The 23,677-nt window shown below is 38.3% G+C and overlaps 1 protein-coding gene across 4 annotated transcripts in view; it reads right to left on the bottom strand.

Moving 5' to 3' along the window:
* Positions 1-23,677, bottom strand: part of ncam1b (neural cell adhesion molecule 1b) — an 84,739-nt gene that overhangs the window by 42,216 nt on the left and 18,846 nt on the right. For 2 of the 4 annotated variants that reach the window (XM_056756371.1, XM_056756374.1), the window contains exons 2-9: positions 6,710-6,784; positions 4,923-5,132; positions 4,042-4,185; positions 3,258-3,395; positions 3,065-3,182; positions 2,354-2,514; positions 1,592-1,734; positions 1,382-1,405 (exon numbers count right to left, since the gene is read on the bottom strand). In XM_056756371.1, the coding sequence (XP_056612349.1) occupies positions 1,382-1,405; positions 1,592-1,734; positions 2,354-2,514; positions 3,065-3,182; positions 3,258-3,395; positions 4,042-4,185; positions 4,923-5,132; positions 6,710-6,784 (1,013 nt within the window). The remainder of the gene's footprint in view (positions 1-1,381; positions 1,406-1,591; positions 1,735-2,353; positions 2,515-3,064; positions 3,183-3,257; positions 3,396-4,041; positions 4,186-4,922; positions 5,133-6,709; positions 6,785-23,677) is intronic. The other 2 variants (XM_056756373.1, XM_056756372.1) reach the window with 1 other exon arrangement.

The raw sequence follows: 23,677 nt of genomic DNA on the forward strand, positions 1-23,677 counted from the left end.
AAAAAACAAAAAAACGAAGATATTTTGAAGAATGTTGGCAACCAAAAGCAGTTGGTCCCCATTGACTTCTATTGTATGGACACAAAACCAATGGAGTCAATGGAGACCAAGGGTGTTCTGTTACAAACATTCTTCAAAATATCTTACTTTGTGTTCTGCAGAAGAAATTTAGTCATACAGGTTTAATATGACAAGAGAGTGAGTAAATGATGACAGAATTTTCATTTTTGGGTGAGCTACTCCTTTAAATGTCAATTGTGGCAGAAATTGACCAAACAGATACTGTCATGTTACTGGTTGAGCCGATTAAGTATTTAGTTACTTTCTCAACCTGCTATAGTCTGCATGGCTTCAGTCAGCAAAATTTAGTCATTTGAAAGGCAAGTTTTTACATTTTGCTGCAAAATCCGATGAGGATTCATTTTGATTTCATGTGACTTCAACAGAGACTTCAAGCTGTACTTAATACTGTACAAATAAATTACAATACATCCATAATAAACTACAAATCATTTATTGTAACCATGATGCTCAATATGGTGCTCAATGGTGAAGAGAAGTTGGCATTCATGACAACCCGACACCCACATGAAGAGATGAGCAAGACGGTGGGAGACAGACGGCAAAACAAGCTGGAAACAGCAAAGCAGTCCAACACAGAGCTGAAACGAAACATGCTCCTTCAGAAACACTGTGATGATGACTCAGGACGACCAACATGTCAGACTTTTTTATTACCTCTTAACACAGTTGGTTAAGAAAACAGTTCTGTACCAAGTGAGCATCTTCGCTGCCTACACAGACAGCACCCTAACTCACAGGTGATATGAAATGCGACTCACAAATAGCGCTCTGCACGGATTGAACTTGCAAATTATTTCACTAGGAGTTTGATGTTTTTTCGCCTCGTCCACCATCTTGGATTTATTTGTTGCAATGCATTGTGGATAATATATCCCAGCAAAGGATGCATGCAATGCAATACAAAAACTGGGCTAAAACTGAGATGGCAACAAAATTAATATTTTATGTATCAGCCACTACGTGAAGTGTTAACGTGTTTGTAGACAGCTCACCAGGTTTTAGAACAGAGCATGTAAGTCAAGCATGCAAATGTTTTTTGTTACAGCCTGTGTCTATCATCACTCTTTCATTCAGGAGCTTCTGCAATAGCATTGCAATTTCACCACCATGCAAGTCTCATTTTCACATATCAACACAATATCACGACTTCGAGAACTTCAGGGAATCGAAACACCAGATGGTGAATTAGCAAACGCTCCAAGAATGCCGTTTTTGGAAAATCTGGGATTGAGAAACAGATCTGAGCAGGTTCATTTACTGGAGGTTTGTTACTATACCTGACTTTCTGATCTCATACCTGATAAATCCTCTTTTGGTGCTCCTGCAGACAAAAAGAATCGTATGCATGAAACAGCCAGAGGCAGGTCCACCGTCACGACTCCTCCATTAAGCTAGCAGCTCCCTGTCTCTGTGCTATGAACATGATGGATATACTGCAATTCTTCTAGCCCCAATTCTAACTCAACAGAGTGAAACGGAGACCCTGTGCCCATGCGTTTGGAGTTACCTGTTCTCCCTCGTTGAAGACACGGTTACTGAAGCTCCAGGTAATGGTGGGTGTGGGGTCTCCGATGGCCTCGCATGTTAACCTGACCTTTTCGTCCATTTCTGTGGTAGACTGGCCCTCCAAAAATGTGATTTTGGGTTGTACTGAGAAGATGCGATTCAACAGGTTAGAGTTTTTACTCAACAATGAAATATCAGTCATGATTTAGTCGTGTCGGATTTTATCTGAATCTACTTACAGGTCCTATGGCTTTTAACTAATAACACAAGTTGTATTAAAGGGACAGTTAACTTCTGTCATCAGTCAACTTTAAAATGAAGGAACACAGAATAAGATATTTTGAGAAATGTTTCAGCGCATATGTGTCCATACACTAGAAGTCAATGGGGCCAATGTTGCTGGGTTACAAACACGTATACCAAAATATCTTCTTTTGTGTTCTGGTAAAAAAAAGAAAGTCATTCAGGATAACAATGACATGAGGGTGAGTAAACTTTTGGGAAAACGATCCCTATTTTTCACCATTTTAGCATCTGTTCACACCTCATTTTCTTATATTGTAAGGCAAGTACAGTAACTCATTTCCATTATTGGATGAGCTGTACCTTTAAGGTAAAAAAGATCACACATATGTCAAGACACTTTGATCTGTGCAGAACGAAACTGAATTCTTTATGTTTCAGTGTTGACTCTTCAACACTGACTTTCACAGACGGCTCTAGGTTGAACTCATTTCCTCTGAGATCTCTCATTAGTTCTTACCAAAGACTTTAAGGCTGAGCTCTTGTTCGCTTTCCCCAGCTTTGTTCTTTGCGATGCATATGTAATCTCCCTCGTCCAGCTTTGTCACATCCAGCACAGTCATCTCTGAACCATCTTCATTAAAGCTGTATTTATCCCCACTTCCAAGCAAGATGTTGTTACTGAGAGAGAAAAAAGACGGTTTGTTGAAACAGTACGGCAATGGGAGAGACAAATACGCTTTCTCATCAAAGGGCCTTTTCAATATCTATCTAGAGATTTTACAGACACAAAAGTGTATTAGGAAGCATAATGTACTGTTTGCCGATCGCTCTCAGATAACGTTTTTTCATTTGGCTTCCATTTGCCCCTCTATTTGTGGTCTTTTTGCAGACGCTTCTTAAATCATTGGATTCCTGGCCATGGGTGCGACCCCTTGATTTAAGGTCAAACAGGTAATAAATATACCACAACTGTTGTCAGACGAGAGGACCCAAGTTATTATGAGACAAATAAACACCTCCTTCACCCCGTGCACCCACTCCACGTCCAAACAAAAGCTCCCTGAGGTGCCTTGTCCTACTGAGGGATGTGTGTTTTATACGCTCTCTTCAGAGAGGAGAACACGCGCTCTTGCCGAGCTCATGAGAGCAGACATGAGAGAAAAGGATCTTCTACACCATGTAAGATTTTCATTTATTCAAAGGATTTTTGACTTATGAGTGGGTTTACCGTCTCCAGGTCACATTCGGCTCGGGAAATCCATCTGCGTCACAGGCCAGCACTGTCGAGTAGCCCATGTCTGCGGTGGCGTTTGTTTCTGCCTGACGGATTCTTATCGTAGGAAGGACTGAGGAGAAAATTACAGATGAGACGCCAGGACCAAACCTCTGAATCTCAAATGTTCAAAAAGGCGATAGCTTACCGTTAACAATGACTTGAATGTTGCGGAAGTCGATCTCTCCCCGCGCTTTAATGCGACCCTCGCAGGTGTAAATGCCCTCGTCGCTCTTCCTTATCCCTCGGATTTGGAGGTGGTTATTAGTCAGTGTCCTAAAGCGTACTGGAGAGAACAAGAGGGAAGTCATTTTTTCGCTGGTGTTTGGAATAAATCGAGCACAAAAATGACAAAGTCACTGCAGCTGTATCAGTTTCAACCTTTTTTTTTCATTTTAGATGAAAAAAGGTTACGTACAGCATGGAAAAGACGTGATTTTAGAATGTTCAGGTGCTAGTTTGTGGTTTTACTACTGTAAACGTTAGAGCTTTTCAGCAGAAATTCCCAGCAAAATCAGATATTGTTTTTTCACCACAGGGCTGCTATTTGACACTTGCAGTCAGTTAATAAATATTTATGTATTTGGCACAATAAGATGTTTGAGAAGTAAGAACTGAATGTATTATGGCCATGTAAACAATACAAAGTGACAACTGAGTGTCATCGATGTCACTATATTACGTGATGTAAATGAGTTAAATTATCATCTCCATATGCAATAAATAGAAGTCAACGGAGTTTGTGTCAATGGTTGAATGAAAAATGATGTCTAACCCCCTCATCACTAAACTGCTTAATTTATTTAAATGACCCTTATCACATTAGAGCTGTTAAATATATTATTTTTTCACTTTAGAAATAATTGCCATTCAACAAAATTATGAGAAATCATGTATTGTGTAAAGAGGAAAAGTAAGTCTAACTGTCTTACCATCCTTTTCAAACTGGATTTTTGCACCTTTGAATTTCCAGAGGACACTTGGTGGAGGTGAACTCGCGACATCACACACAATACTGGCGTCATCCCCTTCTGAGAACTCTTGTGGTGACGGCACATTTGTAAAGGTGATTTTTTCTGGGAGAAAAACGGGTGATTCTACTTCAGTTTGACAAAGTTTGTATTTTAGTAGTATAGCCTAAACCAGGAGGCTATCAAACTTTATCAATGCCCCCCACTGTATTCAACAAAGATTCAAAATTTCAATGCATACAATATTTTAGAGCTTGACCTTAAATGCTAATTCTTTATAAAAAATAATAAGTATCTTGGTTCTAAGTTTTTTTTTTAAGTATTTCATTAAAATGTTAATAAAATATTAGTCATCTTGAGTGAGCTGGGGCCACGCCCCCCCCATTGAGAACCACTGGCCTTAACCAAGGAATCCAAAATATAAACTAAACACACAAGTTTCATACTGTAGCTGAAATTTTTTTATCCTAAAACACATTAAACAATTTTACTAAGCTTGGAAATGATGAACAATATGATGAAATGATGAACAATACAGCTTTCCTGTAGCTAAGTGGTAAGAGCATTGCGTTAACAGCGCAAGGTTGTGGGTTCGATCCCAGGGGATTGCAAATACCTATGTAAAATGTATAGGATAAAGCAATGTAAGTCGCTTTGGATAAAAGCATATGCCAAATGCCTAAAAGTAAATGTAAATGCAATATTGTATTGACAGTCATTTCTTGAATATTTCTTTACTGATTTGTCTTTGTAGAAAATACAAAGCCTTCCAAGCACATATTGATGTTCGTATAACAGTCAATCATGTTTGGACTCAGACTGACTGTAAACATGCATCTTACGGTAGATTTTGAGATTGACGGTGGATTCGGCCTCCTGATCGCCGCTGCTGGCCACACATTTGTATGTTCCAGCGTGATCGACTTTTGCATTGTAGATCGTGAGAGTGGACGACGTCTCGTCGGTACGGGCCACACTGACATCCGCTCTGCCGGGCTCAATCTTTTCTCCGCTCGGAAAGAACCAGTCGATTTCCTTCGCCCCGCCAATAACTGCAACCAACAGCACAGCATCTGTCAGCATCACCATTCAAAGAACCATTGTAATGTGCCGTTACTGTAAAATCATTCTCATAAAACATAAGCACAGCAGCAATGCAACAAAAGCAAATCAGGCCTCTTAAGCGATTGAATCGTTTGCTTAAATCAATGGGGATTAGGTGTCACCGGCGAAACAGCTGTCAGATAGCACCACCTAAAACATTGACCCATTCTCTGGTTACCAGTTTATTAACCAAATCACCAGACCATAGAAAAGAGTGCTTGTGAAGACCTGACGTTGAGAGCAATTATCAGACCTGCTGTTCCACGTCTTTGAGTCTTCAAACGAAGCCCGGGGGAGTGTAACCAGAAAAAACGCTTTCCAGAGTGAGACGTGGCGACACAAAAGGTTTAACGTATTTCTCCCGGAAACTCTATTCACATGGGTCTCGTTTACTGGGTCCTCAGTGGTATTTACTGACATTGGAAACCATCAACCACATTAAAGATGAATGGTGTAACGTTTCACTAGTTTAAATATAGCGAAACACCCCTTTTTTAAGTCTCAAAATCAAAGAGAAGGGTTTGATCCTATACAATATAACTGGTCAAAATTTCTTAAAGGTACTGAAAAATGCATCGAAACTGGACTGGGAATGATACAATGTACTCAAAGCCACATAGTTTATGCTCTGAAATGGGTTTAAATGGTTGAGAAGATAAACAACAGACACAATTCTTTGACTATATAGTAAATACCCATCAACAAAAAAACACATTCGACTGCAAGGCCGAGAAAGAAAAGTGTTAAAGAAATAGGTTACCTATGAAAATTGTCATCATTTACCCGCTCCATTTAACTCAAAACCCTGAAATATTTTCTCTCTCCTTTGAAATACAAATGGGGATCTTAGAAAGAACACCTGAGCTTAGCTTTTCCATATGAAAGTGGGCATTGATTTATATGGTCGAGTTTTTAAACAAATACACTTTAAATCCACCTTAACTCACCCAAAAATGAATCTTTTGTCATCAGTTACTTTTTTATTTTGAACCTGTATGACTTTTTCCCTTCCACAAACACAAAAGAAGATAGTTTGAAGAATGTTGTTAGTTGGCACCCATTCACTTGCATTGGTTTTGTGTCCATGCAATAGAAGTGTATGCTTATGCTTTTTGTTGTCCTAATGTTTGACCCAATTGCTTCCATTGTTTACCCAACTTGTATGTCGCTTTGGGTAAAAGCGTCTGCTAAATGACTAAATGTAAGTTAAGTTCAGTAACCAGCTTTCTTCAAAATATCCTCTTTTGTGTTCTGCGGAAGCAAGAAAGTCATACAGGTTTAAAATGACAAGATGGGGAGTAAATGATGACCTAAATTTCCTTTTTGGGTGAACTACCCCATAATAAATAAATAAAAAGATCAGTTAAAAATAAATCTGGATTCAATATGCGAATATTACAATAACGAGAATTGAACTATCCCCATAAAAGTGTTCAAGATAAAAACATTACAGAGATGCAAAACCATAATTTCTTGCAATTACAGTAATGAAGTCGAAATGTGTTTGGTCACTATAAAGACTTACCTTCACACAGAAAGAATCGAGACTCCCCCACACTGATCTCACTCTGAGGAGGTGTAATATCCACTTGCAGAGAAACTAAAGATGAAAAAAAAGTGCCAGTATTAAAACACAATACCAGCACGTCAGAACTTTGCAAACTATATTTTGTCACATGCATAATTCAACAGCACACAGAGACGCTGAGCACTTTTCATTAACTCCACACGAGCAGCTGATGTCTCTGCATTTACAGTCGCACATGTAACTATGGAAACCTGCGTGACACAAGCTCCTCTGATAAACCACGCTGCATCATTTTGATCCGTTTAAATGAGAGGCGACAACAAACAGTGAAGATAACAAGCTCATTGTCAGCGCGGCCATTTCACCTTTCAGGTTCATTTATTGCATTATTGTGGCGGAGTTGGATGGCCCCCCGACTGCGCATTCAGCAATATGCTAGAAATGCATCCCAGAGCGCTGAGATTTATTCCCATTTCGAATTTCTAAGGCCGATTAAAAAGTAATATGTTCAAACGCTTTTTCTTTACAAACATAGAAAGGCGAGAGCAAAACAGATCGATTCGTTTCAATTGAGGGAACATAAAACCCAGTTGGGCTGGCCAATGATTCGACTGAGGTCATTGCTCATTCGTATGTCTGAGCACAAGAGATGTTAGGGAAATGAGTACAGACAAAGACAGCAGAGCAAAGACAGAATTGATCAGCGCACAGATGGTGGCCTTTTGTCTTTCAGGTAATTTAATAAATGGTCAAACCCGGGCAAATGTAAACCTCAATTAAATCAGCATATTCAATCGATACTGTTGGTGTTAGAAGATGGACCATTCAGTCCGTGTCCACTCACATTTACGGTCTCCTTAAACATTATTAGACAAAAGAATAACTTTAATCTGTCAATTTGGCAATTCTGTTAACGTTTTAAAGGTGCTGTGAGGACATATTTTTCTTTTAATAAATTAGCCAAGCCACTCATTAGCAGAGAATGCTGGGAGATGCATGATAATACTGAAAGAGTTATGGTCACTTTGGTCTCTGCTTTATATTCTTAAAAAAATAATAATAATGAGAAAAGCACTGCTTAAAGCATTTAACTATTCTGTTAAAGACAAAAATGCCCGGAAACACTTAACTGAAGCAAAAAGAGGTCATATTCAAAGCAAAACAACTGATATAACCTCTTAAACAGCTTGTGGCAAATCCTGAGTACATGATTTCCCTTACGAAGGGATAGTTCACTCCTATATATATAGATATATTCATCCTCATTGAAAATCTGTATAAGACTCCTTCTTCTGTGGAACACAAGATATTTAGAAAAATGTCTCAAGTGGTTCTATGTACATATAATGGAAGTCAAAGGGGGCCAGTGTTGTTTGGTTATCAACATTCTTCAAAATATCTTCGTTTGTGTTTTGCAAAAGAAAGAAAGTCACACAATGATAAAATAATTGTATTTTTTGGGAGAACTGTCCCTTTACCTATAACAACCAGAGTTTTAGTAATATAATGCTTTTTCGCATTATTCCTGACCCCATTTCTGGAGTTTATTTCCTGGGTTCCACTTTCTTTATGTGACAGTACTGAAAACTGTGAATATTGTGTTGGATACAATATTTCCTGTGAGTGGCGATGTGCATGTGACTACAGCTGGATGTTTCTGCGTCTCATCCACCCAGTCACACAATGTGCATCTCGCCCCATCTGTTATCACACCCAGAATGACGCAGATGTATAACATCTTTATAAGGATCTTTACTAAAATATTTGAATGCCTTCGTAAATTTTGGCATTTGACCTGTCATACTGCTTAAAATCAGTGTGTGTGTGTGTTTTTGTGTGGGTTTGCACGTATCTGCACCTTTACTCTGGAAAAGCAAATGGCCCTGCACAACTGTCACATCACATCTTATAAGCACATCATTGAGGAGATTTGCCGGCGTCTTTTTTGTCAGTTTCTCTGCTGGAGATAGAAAATTCGCCCCATTTTTTACAAAACAACTTAACAGCACATTTACAAACACATCTAGGTTAGCCCTGGATCCAAAGGCGTCACTTTGTGAAATTTTGTCAGCAGCACAAAAGCTTTCTTTATTAACATGTTGATTGTAGTAGAGAAGGCGGGGCGAGACCGTGGTTCGAGTCCGGTGAGTAATTGTGAATTAGCGCCAGCTGTGCGCACACCGGCCTCGAATCACGTAGGAGATGGGAGCATATAAAAGGAAGGAAGGAGGCGGGAACCGGCAAACATTTAATAAAGTAATATAATAGCCGGCGGCCCCTCACGGACGACCGCCGGCGAACAAAACATAAATACTAAACACAAGAACATAAATATAAACTTAACATAAGTTCGGGCCCGGTCCTCTCTCTTCGACGGTCCGGTCGCTCGTTCCTTTTATATGCTCCCATCTCCTACGTGATTCGAGGCCGGTGTGCGCACAGCTGGCGCGAATTCACAATTACTCACCAGACTCGAACCACGGTCTCGCCCCGCCTACTCTACTACATTGATTTAAATGAACAGTCATTTTGTTGACCAATTCAAGTTTAAATCAATGAAATGTACATATTTTATGATTACACTCCTTTTTTTTTGTTTTACCCATATTGTAGGTCAATTGATTTAGTCAGTGAATGAAACATCTATTATGTGGTATGAGATGTCAGTCTATAAGTCATGTTTTCGCTATAAGTTTCAAGTTCTAAGTGTTGTCAAATTAAAAGTTTAAATGTTGGTAAGTCTATCAGTGTTGTTGCCAACGGTTTATAAAAAAAAGCCTTCTTTATGTCACAAAATTTTGTCAGATGATGACATACGGCAATTAAGTCTGTGTATCATCTGATCATTTAATTATTCCATTGCACAAAAATAAAAAAACAATGTTTTTCTTCTTATTTCAGTTTAAAACGGAAAATCAATTAAACAAATGAAACAAAACGAAATAACGACCCTAATGACTATTTTGTTTTTGGGTAATTTCCTGCAGTTTTCTGCGCGCATGCTTTGCCCATGCGCAATGTACAGCCGCTTACCTGGATCAAGTGCATGCGAAATGGAAATGGATCTATTTGCAAATGATTCGTTTGTACTTATCACTCTCTCTTAAAGAGTCTGAGAGAGGAGAGAGACTGAGAGAGGAGGACATTCCATTCCATTCCATTCCATTTTCGACCGCTTATCCAAACTACCTCGGGTCACGGAGATAGGCACAGTGTGCCTATCTCAGGAGTCATCGGGCATCAAGGCAGGATACACCCTGGATGGAGTGCCAACCCATCGCAGGGCACACACACTCATTCACTCATTCATTCACTCATTCACTCACATTTTTCCAGAGATGCCAATCAACCTACCTACCATCTACCATCAACCTACCTACCTACCATCTTTGGACCAGGGGAGGAAACCGGAGTACCCGGAGGAAACCCCCGAGGCACGGGGAGAACATGCAAACTCCACACACACAAGTCGGAAGCGGGAATCGAACCCCCAACCCTGGAGGTGTGAGGCGAACGTGCTAACCACTAAGCCACCGTGCCCCCCTAGTGTGATGATGTGTTGACAATTCCACCGACCTCCAAAGGAGGATTCAGAAAGTCTGCACAACACTCTAAATTAGCCAAGCTTGCAGCCTTCCTCCTAGAGGAGGACATGACGGTGGAAAATATTTCAAAAATATAATTTTTAACAATGCCAAATGTTTACACACAATTCTTTCCAGAGCTTACAGTCGAAGTTTGTTAGTATTATAGCTTTTAATATGAGACATTTAAGTGAACAGTTAAGTAGCCACAGCTGGGTGGCAGCAGCAAAGGTATAAATCCATAAATTACGGTTGTAATTTGGAAGTTATGTGATGCGAACAGCCCCTTCCCCCGTAACCTCACTCAACCGAGTTGTACAGTTCTGCTATAGAGTAATTCATAAAATTGTTCTGTTTGTGTTGAAACTGTGAGGTTTTTATGTAGTCATTTGCACTATTACATTATATCAGTTTTAGTTAAATTGACCTTGTAAACTGACAATTGATTGTAGTAATATACCTATTGCATATGCTAATGTTTTTAGGTAACATGCCAGAGCCTGTACCTCGTGGATCATAATAATGTGGCAGTGTGCCTCACCAAGCATGGCCACATTTCCGACATCTCGTGCCATGCCATATCATTTATAAACATTTCATGAATATGCAACATGTACAGCTTGAAAAAACAACATTGTTAATTATAACTGATCGATCGCGAGATTCGTGAAGAGCGGTAGGTGCGATGCCGCGCTCACACAGTGCAGATGGGTGCACACTCAGAAGTCCGTGCGAAATTACCCCAAAATGAAAAAAAAACAGTCATTAGGGTCGTTATTTCGTTTTGGTTTATTTGTTTATCGGATTTCCCGTTTCAAGCTGAAATAAGAAAACAAACTTATTTTAAGAAAATATTGTGCTAACTAAATATCGACTGCTTTTTTCTTTTCCCGTTTGATGTATTGAATGGAATAATCAAATGATCAGATGATACACGGACCCAAATAGCATGTTTGTGACCCCAATTCATTGTACTGCATTTGCATTACATGCGCTACCAGCTAAGGGTTGCCGATCTGACGATCTTAAACCGCGATCATTCTTGAAGACAAGAAGGCCATCCTCTCTGAAACGAGCAGATTTTTTTACAAAGCTGTGCATAGTGATTGGTCGAATACTGCAAGCGTGTGACGGAATGTAATGCTTCATACCATATTTCGAACAATTTTAAGTGTCTAATACATGCATGGGCGACTTACAACACACTAAAGACACAGGAAAAACACGTATTCACTCCATACGACCACTTTAATGTGCTTTGCTGTTAACCAGTCTGTTTCTGTGTTGATCTGCATTTGTGGTTTTTAACAGACGTTTTATACTTGTGCTACCTGTACAACTGTTTGGCCTGTTCTACAAAACTTTAAGCCTCTGTAGCACCATTGCTATGTGCAAAAAAGATTATTTGTATTTCAATTCAGATCACTAAGATGGCAAACATGGTTTTATTCTAATCTACATCATAAACTTTTTATTTTAATAAACCAAAATTGCTTCTGCACATCAGTGGATAAACAGGGAACCCATTACTTTGCATATTGTTTTGCGATTCCTTTGAAACTAACACCCAGCTGAGGATAAACAACCCAGTAAAACTATGAGGTGAGGAAATCTTTCCATCACTGGTGACAACCGCAACGACCGCTTAACAAAACATTAAAAATACCAATTGCCTTACAGCTCATTATAAAACACAGGAATAAATTTACAATCCCTGCTCGACAACTGGAGCTGCTTCCTCTATATTAGGTCCATTTCTGCCGCAAGCTATTCGATAAGGTGCTGGGAATGAAATCTGCCTTTGCGATGACGCCCATGACTAGATCTGGATTTCAAATGCACTGCCTACGGTCTGACAGCGGTACCGTGGGTAGGTTACCACCCCACGGTGGAAGTGTTTCTTCAAACGGCTTAACAAAAAAGAAAAACACAAAGACTATATGAGTAAGGGGGGGGTAAAGCACCTGTGCAATGAACCGTTTACCAGCGCTGTGCAGGAAAACAGACACTCAAGAAATGAAATGGCAATCTGGATCTAGCTATAGGAGTATAATGTGAGATACTCACTTCTGTGAAGAGACCGTTTGAAATGATTTTTGCATTAGATTATGTTTTCACTGGAATTAGAGTTGAGAGATTAATAAAGGCAAATGAGATGTACACTCAAATTAAATTAACACTTGTTATAAATAATTTAGTATTTACTTTGAATTGACTCCAAAATGATTTTATCCATTGCCAAAGCTGCTAGTAGATTTCAGAACTGACACAAGTGGGAGGTAATACTTGTGGTTTTAAAGTGGGAATCTGCAATATTTGATAAAAAACAAAAAGCCAAGCAAGCACATATACAATAAGTACATAAATTGGTGTTCAAAACTATCTCCTTACCTTATCTTGATTCACAATAATTAGCTTATAATAATGATTTATAATTTGAGCTGTCAGGGTAGGAAATGTCAGTCTAACATCATATGACTTCAACCCACATAAAGAAAATAAAAGAAGGTTACACGCAATTTTATCTCTTGAACAGAGATGGCAGTATAGAGGCAAAAGTTACAGATTGCAGCCTTAAAGGGATATTGTGCCAACAATAGGACCTCTGTTCATCTTTGGAACACAAATTAAGGTAGTTTTGATGAGACTGACTTTCATAGTGACACATGCATTAAAAACTAGCCCTGTGTTTAAAACTAGCCAAACAAGTCTCAACGAAATAGAAATCCAGGGATCATTTTATACGTTGAATTTTGAAGACACCACATTTAACAATGCAATATCAAGTAAAACACAGGACTACTGCTAAAATATCAACACTAACTAGTCGACAAACTTGTCAATCTAGTCATCAATAGTGATCATAAATCTCTTTTTGTTTAGCACCTGGATTCCTCCATTTTGTTGTTGTGCGATTGCAGCAGACAGAAACAAGTCCTTTTGGTTATTATTGCAAAAGAAGTGAAAACATGAATAAGCTGACGCGTGTTAAAATTTTACCTAGGCTAGCTATTGTATTAAACAGCCGCTGCGAAAACTCAAACCCATGTTGAAATAAAACTGAATAAAAGTATTTATGGCAAGATTATCGAGGGCTTATTTTTGAGGGATTGCAGTGTATCAGACAGTGATTGAAAATGATTTTTCTCAAAAGAAAAACTTGGTTTGTATACAAATTGTTCATTCTGGACACATTTCTGAACTCTCCTTTACACATTACAATACAGCTTGAACACGAATGTGTTTTCACCTTTAATAACTTGGCATTATCGACTGATGTCTCAGTTCCGAAGTAACCTAGATTCACCACAATGACGGTCTTATTTCTTGCCATGCCTGTCATGATCAGTGAAATATGTTACCCAGAGAAAATGATAACCGCCCGAACGAGCTCGAAAATGTGTTCCCAACCCTTTGAATCCAGGGGCTGTGATAAAAGTGATAATGGAGAGAGAGCGAACCCAATTACGAGGCTTTTTATTTGGGTGCAGTGAATTCACCGCTCATCTGCTGTTATTCACACACTTCTGCACTTAGTTCCTTTACAGTGCGTTTGATTTAAGTAAACAAACATAATTTAGAACGAGCTCGCAAGATGTGTTATTTGCTCATGATCTTTTCTCCCAGAACTAGATGTTTATCACGTGTTGTTGCTGTACCTTTTTCTGAGAGTGAGATCCTAAAAAAGCTCACAACATTCTGTACGTGATGTGGAGACGTTGCTTGGCAACGTGACATCCCGTGTTGTGAAGCTTGAGAGTGTGCAGGGTATGTTAATGTTCTGAGTGGCAGGGGTGTCCGGTGATCCACCAGAGCGAAGCCGCGGGCTATGCAACATATGTAATGAGACAATGGCATTTCTGTGCACATCACCGCAAAGAATTCACAGAACAGTGTTGCCTTTAATTTTCCAAAGCTGTAGGGACGTTGTTTAACATAGTGCCATTTTAAAACACAGTCAGATTCTTGGGACTCGGGGGTACTGCATTGTTGTTTACACCCTGCTGTGCCATTCACCTAGGTTGACTTAATCTAACAAACGCCACAAACAACTAAAAGCCGTTGAATGAAAAGGTTAGAGAATGGTACATTTTTACTAAATTAGGCTTTCGTTGAGGGGTGTTGGAAAAACAAGCCGATCTGACCAAGAGCTGGCCAATTTTATCAACAAAAGGCTCTTGTTTACTAAATATCTTTGTACTCTTTTGTAACCCAGTACAGCTGCTGTCCTTGTTTTTTTTATACCACAAAAGCAAATACCTGACAGTTAATTCTAAAAAAGGTTTCCTGATATATACATTATACCGTTCAAACATTTACATTTATGGAAACATATATTGTGATCTCAGTAATTTAATCTAAAATCTTTTTTACCAAAAATGATTGTGAAAAAAATATTTTATTTATTGGGATAGTCCAAACAAAAATGAAAATTCTGTCATCATTTACTCACCCTCAGGTTGTTCCAAATCTGTATAAAATGTCTGATGAACACAAAGGATGATATTTGGAATAATGTAATAACCACACAGACATCATCCCCCATTTACTGCCGTGGTAGGAAAAGACATACTACCGGAGTCAATTGGGGATGATGTACTGACATTCTTCCAAATATCTTCCTTTGTATTTAGCAGAATTTTTTATACAGATTTGGAACAACCTGAGGGTGAGTAAATGATGACCAAATTTTCATTTTTGGGTGAACTATCCCTTTAATAGAGAAAGTTCTATATCTTTGTTTTATTTTTCTTCAGTGACAGCTTAATTCTCATAATCACATTATTTTTTGATGAGTTTTCTTATTTTCCAAAATCTATAAAAAATATAATTAAAGAATGAATGGTAGCGTATAACACTTTCGTCTGTCATAATTAAGGTAGATTTTATATCATGGGGCATGTAAACCACAAAAAAGAATCAAAACACATTCAACGTTAAACAAATCAGAAAATATGGAGACTGCTGTTTGCCCATTGTGCGAGTATGGGAGAGGATCACCTGTTTTCCAAATAATGGAAGACAATGGAAAGGTTTAAGAAGCATTTTTTTCCATTCTTCATTATTGAGGACAATATTTTTTCAATTGTGTTCAGTGGCACAAGGGACAGAAAAATCGCTTACAGCACCTTCAGCATCAATAAAATCAATGTTCTTGATATTATTTCGCACTGTTCATCAGTTCACATCATTCGAACGAAAAAAGTGTCTGTCTTTACGATCCATTTCATCAAAATTATTGCATCTGCTTCAAAATTGACTGTCATTATCAATCCCATTTCTAAAGGGAAATAGTCTACCTGAAAAGAAAGAATTCAATCGATTCCCATTTTATGTTGACAATTGACATGCAACTTGTACACAACGCTGAAATTCCTCTTAAACATTTAGTCTTTTCTCTTTCACCTTTTGATATTCAAGTTTATTTCTCACATTCCCTCACATAACTAGCTGGTTTGTCATTTTTCAACTCATGCTGTGTGAGGTACAGTAGAACTAGATAATGAAGCGTTCCGATAATGAGAACTAGATAATGAAGCTGCGTGCATGCATCTGTCCTTGTAATTAAACAGATTTCTGCCGTGTTATCCTTCAGTTCAAAGTCTTGACGTGACAAGGTAATACTACAAGCCTTGCAGTTTGCAGATTCAATTGTCGAGCCGTTGCTATTTTTGCCGTAGCTACTGTACAGTACGCGTAAGACACCTGTCGTCCTCACCGGCTCATGGGCCATCTTAAGCAGATTACCGCTGTGTGTTTACAGTCGGCGCTGCATCCAGAGAGATGTGACTGTGTGGAGAATATGATGAGCTACTTATCTGAAGCCCCGGGGCGGGTGTAACCCTTTCCCAAATGAGGAAGCTTCCAATCTGCTGAGCTGTTGTTATTCACGACTCGGGACTATGCCTTAGTGCTGTAAAATAATACATGAAGCAAGACTTCTGCTTTGGTTGTGTGAAACAGCGCGCGATAAATCCTGTGAGAGATGTTATATAACGCGATCAGTCGCTCGCATATGAGGGGCGATCTTTGGTGAAACGTCAGGCTGCGTGCTGTTGCTAAGACAGGCATGCATTTGCTTCCTGATCATGCCATGACCACAATAATCGTCCCCGCTACTCGTTACCATAGAAACCGCCCCAAACCCCGACCCCTTTTGGCTCCTAAAATCTGTGAATGGATGTAATGGCCCACCCCTGGAAAGGCTTGCCATGGGAGGAGCGCAAGCTAGGTCTTAACACAACACTAAAGGCTTTTCAATATTTACACTGAAAAACATGTCTGTAGAAATTACACTATTACTGGCAGCAGTTTGCCAGTAACTTACTGTAGATTTACATTTATGTTATTAACTGTCAACAGTTTGTTCAAAGATAAATTATCATTAAACATTAACAAGTCTTAATCCTTACAGAAAATTATAAAAAACAGCCTCATGCAAAGCATTCTGTTAACCAAAATTAGAATAAAAACTGAAAATGTTAAAATAACAGCCTCATGCAAAGCATTTCGGGAACCAAAATTAGAAAGAAAAAATTGAAAATGATAAAGTAACAGCCTCATGCAAAGCATTCTGGAACCAGAAATCCATATAGTCTGCTAAATGACAAAATGTGAATGTGGACTTCCGTAACGATAAAGACTTGTTGATGTTTAATATTCATTTATCTTTTAACAAACTGTTCCCAATAAATAAGATTAACATAAATCTACAGTAAATTACTGGCAACTAGCTGCATAACTACAGCAAAAAACGTTTACAGTGTACAGTCAAATACTGTTGATCTTTATAGCTATTGGCTACATTATTTATGAATTAACTGTTTAATTTAATAAACTACATAAATAAAGGAAATTCCTATACAAATATTAATGCTTGGTTTAAAAAAAATCCAGTGAGTGTATTTTTTGTCTACTACTCAATTTAGCTCCACCCACTTGTGAAGGAGAATGCTTTGGCATTACATAATTCACATGTGCACACTGAAAGGTCTAAAATGTGGAATTATTGCAGAAAAAGTCATCAAAACCTACAGAAATGTCTTTATATTTTTGTATTATCAGTTTGTTTTTTGTTATATAATTATATGTATATAATTTTTATGTCACCTTTAAGAAATAATGCAACAAAACAAGGTATACTCATAAAAAATTCACTTTACTCATATCATTTTAATTATACACTTCAAATACATATTTTGTAGGTTTTATGTACATTTATGTACCATTTTCTGCAAGTGGTAAAAATCGAATTTGTTTTTGCCTGCGCACAACCTGCTGCCACGATGCTGTGGGTGGTTGCCAGGGCGTTCAGAGTGGTTTTGAAAGCATCGCTATGTGGTTTCTGAGGTGTTCGGGATGGATGCTTAGTGGAAAACTCACAAGAACCCGACCCCTTAAGTCTCTATGATACTCAGATAACTAGATATCAGAATCCTTTTATATAAGTGATGGGATCTTGTTTTATCATCGCCAGAAACTAACAAACCCCATCCACAAAAAGCACCACCCTACAAAAAAATCTTTCATGCACTGCACAAACAGTTCATAGGCAGCTTAGCAAGCAGTAATTAACCAAACGTGGCATTTGCAAATAGAAATAATCACAAACATCATCGAAGGCACAACATGTTTCAGTCACAACAGCACACTTGAAAAGGTTTGGAGTGCCGTCTTCCCCCCGCTTGACGATGAATGATGCAGCGAGCTGAGGCAGAGCGCATCCGAGATCGGCGCGAGCCGGCTCAGATCATACCGTGTTCAGGCAATTTGTGCTGAGTGCCCATCAACATCTGTACATAACTTCACAGAAGCTCTCCGGTGCAGCGAAGGCCAGGGGATAATTCTCTCTCTCTACCCGTAATGAGACTATTTAAGTGGCAGACGAGAGAAAGGAAAGGCAGAGAGTTTGAGCCACTTAAAAAGGCAGCGTAACGGCATCGAGCCCCTCCTCCACACTCTTCAAATGCAGCTGCATACTGTGGAGGCAGAACTGTTTGTGCTCAACTCAAGAGGCTCATGTTGCATTCTGGTAATAAGAGGCAAACCTCAGCCGTTGAAAGTCTAGGCGCAGCCTAAATAATTTGATCAGGCCGCTGATGCGGGAGGCTATTATGATATTAAGAATACGTGACTGTAAATGATGCTGGCGGTTCATGACCTGACCCCCAGAACCTTTCCCATAAACCTGGTTTTGAGCAGGCTGGAAAGCTTAAAGATTGACCTCATCCTATTCTGCCAGATGGTCATTTGGTGGATCTCATAAAGCCCGACGAGTTGTTGAGAGAAATTATCAAGCATGTACTTCTGTCTTATTCAAAATTGATTTTTATTTTAACAATAATTTTTTGAATGATCAAAGTATCGAAAATGTGCACAATGCAATGATTTGCAATCTAAACTTTAAAAATGACCTATTTTATATTGTAAAAGTGGTAATGTGGAACTGTCACCTTTACTTTGATCTAAACCTGAAATTGACTTGTTTATGCTACAGTCTTTATCCTGGGTAGGCAATTGAGGAATTGGAGGTTGTAAGAAAGATGGAAATTAAACCTTTTAACACTTTTTGCTTTGCAGCTGGTTAGAACCACAGACAGTATAAAACATGGAAGTAGTGTCCATGACATCAACCATAGGTTTCTGAAGAGCCTTTTTGAAGCCTAAAGTGGGAGGAGCCGGCCGTTGCCATCTTAGAAATGCGTCACCGCGCGCCACTCCCGGATAATTGATGGGGCATAGAGGTAGGTTAGTGGTTGGAGCTGAGGTGCCTGGTTGCTGAAACCACTTGTCATTCGGGTGGCCACGCCCTTAATATGCTGAATTTTAAGGCTTGATATAAGATAAACGAATGACATAAGATAAACGAATGAGTTATAAAAACAATTCACCCACTCATTTCTGTATTGGCTTCACTAAAGAGATTGGAAGGCTGCCGCTTGGTTAGAACACTGTGTTAAAATGTCAAAGACAGCACCAGTATGAGCTTGTGTCTCACGTTTTAATCAGCAGGTCTTAAAGTAGAAACTCTCATGAGATATCAACTTAAATGGTTAATTGCTGGAAATATTTATTTAAACCATCTGAGAGACAAGATCCTCACGTCGCATGATCATAGAGGAGATGCCACCTAATGCCATATGGTATCTTACTGCATCGAGAAAGACAGTGGTGCTCCTTTGAAACTGGAGCAGTAAGATAGATGTGTTTCCCCACCCTGTGTTACAGTATGAACCCCCCACTGGCCCATTATACACCAAACCAGAAATATGTTCCTTCGGTCTCTCTTCACACTGAATAACTTATAGCATAAATAAACAATATAATTAAAAATATTTTAAGGCGTTGTGTGTTATTTTTTGGAGGATCTACGCACAGAAATGCAATATAGTATAACTATGTCTTCAGTATTGTATAAAGACCTTACATTATGAAGCGTTATGTTATAACCTTCGAATGAACGATTTTTTATCAACGTACGGCGCTATTAACGATAACATGCACTGATGCTTGCTTTTCGGCTAATGATGGTAACAAATGCTTCCTCATATAGGAGCTACATCCTATTGGTTCAAACGAAAAATGCCGCGTTCGTCACCTGAATTTACGAAAGCAGCATCGAGGGATAACTGAAGCAAGACATTAATGTTAATAGCGCAGTCAATATAGATATTTCTCTTAAACAAACGCATCGATTCACGTCAGAAGACCTTAGTTAAGACCACAGAGCCGTGTTGAGCTGTTCTTTGATCGATGGATGCACTTTTTGAACCGTCAACTGCCATCCATTCACATTCTACCCTTCGGAAGTAAAATGATAATTATAACGACAGCATTATTCTTCCAGTCTTAAATTTGATTAGTTAAGGATGCCTTGAGGGAGAGTAAAACATTAGGAAATTTTGAATTTTGCCTGAAATATTGCTTTAAGAAGCAGTGGAATATTTTTAAAGGTGATTTTCTCAGTATATAGATTTTTTTCCACACTCAAGATTCCAGAGTTTTAAATGGTTACATCTCAGTCAAATATTATCCTATCAAACCATACATCAATAGAAAGCGTATTTATTCAGCTTTCAGATTATGTAAAAATCTCAATTTTGAAAAAATGACCCATAGGTGTGCGTTCCCACCAGGTGCGACTTGCGCGAATAAATTGCACTGTTTGCACGTAATTGGACGCTTGAACATTTTGATTTTACTCGCTTCATTCGCGCATGAAATTTGCCTCATTCGTGCAAATCGCGTTGCAGGATGTCTTATCGCGTCTTTCCATTGACTTAACATGTAAATCAGTCGTGCTTAATGCTTCTTTCGCGTCTGGAATGGATTTGTTGTCCAGGTTCAAATTTAGTATATTGAATTTAACAAAATATGATTAGGCTATGTAGACAGTAGGGCTGGACGATAAATCATTTTTAATCGTGATCATTTCTGCCCCCCAATTAAGTAAAAGTAACTGCTTTGATATTAATGTGTCAACAGCAAGCACAAAACATCATAATGATACAGTGAGAAATTTTTGTGACGGAGTGTATTGATATAAGCAGAAGTGTTGCAGAAGTTTTACAGAGGCAGATTATAACGTCTACTTGTTTGTCTCCAAAGTGTAATAAATAAGCTAAAGGAAAATTAACTAAAGAACTAAACTGAAATAATAACCTGATTATTAATTGTTATTAAAACCGAGCAAAATTATCAGCCCTAGTACACAGTGCATCTTAATACCATTTCTAATTGAACAGTTTTATATTATATAGTACTGTATGCAATTTATTATATTTTCTTACTTTTGTTAAATACAGCAAGATGACTAATATACTTTCAGCACTGTGAAAACAGTCTAATAGACCGTTTCATCGGATGCATGTGCGCTTGACACCCAGTTAACTTCCCGTTTGTGTTTGGCTAGTGTCTAATAATATAACTATTTATGTTTTATTATATTTATGTTAATAATAATTTGTATTATTATTTAAGTGTATACTAATTGTATTAAATAAACGATTTGTTGAATTTGGAAATAAACGATTTGTTGAATTTTGTTGTATGTTCATTTGTTATTAAATAAAACAATTTGTTGAATGGGTCCTGTAGTTTTGTCAAAATTAAAGGAGGCATGAATTAAAATCACAATTTTAACCCGAGCTTTTGTCATATAAGAGGGAAACGTATTAATGCGAACATCATGTATGTGTTAGAATTGAAAATGCCCGAACGCCATTTTCTAGAATGCACCTTAATATGATGGATTGAACACCGCCTTGATAGAAAAATATTAATGACTACTACTCTAGCCCCGCCCACTGGTTTACGCATGACAATTCTGAAGTAACACAGGTGGTGCGGAAGCAGATAGAGTGAGCGAGCAAGCAATAAACAAACATGCCGTTGACAGGTACGGTTATATATCATTAAACACCAAACAAATATAAGCTATACAAACCATACTCAAATCCTTGTTATTACATCGGGGAATTAAGTCAGTAAATTTGAGTAAAAGCATCCATTGCGAATGTGTCACATGAAATACTGATGTGTGGTAATTTATAAATGATCACAGGTGGTCTCCAGATAATACTAATTCCGTGCGAAAACTGTGAATGGTACTAATGTGTAACCTAACGTTATGTCTCTAACCAAATTCACAGAAGGCTCCAATTACGCAAACTGCTATCCAATCAAAGCGATGGGCGTTTACTTACAAAGTCTTCAGTGCGGCACGCCCATTAAAAAGGAGTGTTTGAAGAGCTGACTTCAAAATCCCTGTAACTTCTTGATTTTGATGTCTTTGAATGTAAAAATCACGCTAACGTCATAAATAGACCTCATACAACTGTATAAAACAATAAACAAGGACAGTTCATGAGACCATTTAAAAAAATTGGTATTGCTGTCTAAATTTTAAATATTGCAGAGATCAGTTTAGCCGAGAAACGCTTCTTCTCGAATTTCTTTTCATTCTTATCAGAAATAATCTACAGGCACTCTATTGTTTGTGAATGTGTACCGGAAGTTTAGTTGGGGTTACAAAGGGTGCATGCGCAGTAACGATTGTTTATGTTGTTAAGATGAAACCTTCTATACCCTGAATATGTTGATTATCACAAATACAGAGTGAACGTGAAGTGACAAAGCAAAAATAAAAAAGTGTCAAATATATATAAAAATTTCCTTCAGAAAATTCAGAAATTCTCTCTTGTCATTTTTGCTTTGGTAAAATATTACATAGACTTTAGTAATAAAACTACATTAAGACCCACAGAACCAATTCCCCACTGAGAGCGAATGCATTGAGTTCTGACCCTACTCAGTTCTGTACAGTACTGTGTAACCTGAAAAATCCCATTACACACCTGCACATCTCATCTCTTGCCTGGAACTCACTTTGTTTTGGTGTAAATGGCCCTTCCAGAAACCTACAGCTCGTCTATTACCCCACTGACGAACACTTTTACACAGTGTGATAAGCAGTAACTATGAACAATGGACGTTACCTCTAAGCCACAGAAAGCACGCAAGCTGACTGGACTAAAATCAAAGCTACGGTTCAGAGTTTGGGCTTCACAGACAGTCATTCAGGCTGGTGTGGTGTAGGGAGGAAGGGCGAGCCCCCTCGAGGAACTCAAACGTGACCAGGGAGAGTATCAGCTGGTGGAAAATTGCTGATCCAAATCCAAAGAGACACCGGATTGACAGTGAGAGGACCATTTAAACCTCGCTGTCAGTAGACATGTGGAACACTGTGAGAGTCTCTTTATGGCACAAGTTCACGTTTGAGCCAATTTGTTTTACAAAGTGCTGTTTAATGGTATTGGAACATATCTTGGGTTTTCTTAACCCCCTAAATATAACAATAGATTACTTCCTGGTTAAATATTTAATCTTTGAGACACATTTGTAATGCTATGCTATGGTGTAAAAAGAAATGCATTTCATTTAAAAATGGTGTTGAGCTTAGTAACAGGGCTGACACTAAAAAATTATCTTTATGTCTGTATTTGAACCTCAGTAGCAAAAAGCCAGACAGTTTATTTCATTTCCATATATTACTTATTTTCAGGCTAAAAACACTTGTTCACTTGCTATCCATTTGCAAGATTATTCTAAATAGTAAAGCGTGTCCCCACATGCTCTTTCTTCATTTATTCATTCTTCTAGTAAAAGAAACATATTGAACATACTAGGCAACAATATCAACTAGACCATTTTATTTGACTGAAAAGTAAACCATCCTTCCTAGTGATCTACAATAATAAATCATGCTAGTATTATGTATTATATATCTAAACAATGGGACTGACTCATCAATTTAGTCATAACTAAATCGAGTCTGAGAAAGAAGTTTTAGTGTGGTAAAGACCATAGGGACAAACCACTT

The sequence above is a fragment of the Triplophysa dalaica genome, chromosome 9 (genome assembly GCF_015846415.1).
Source record: "Triplophysa dalaica isolate WHDGS20190420 chromosome 9, ASM1584641v1, whole genome shotgun sequence".
Taxonomy (NCBI): domain Eukaryota; kingdom Metazoa; phylum Chordata; class Actinopteri; order Cypriniformes; family Nemacheilidae; genus Triplophysa; species Triplophysa dalaica.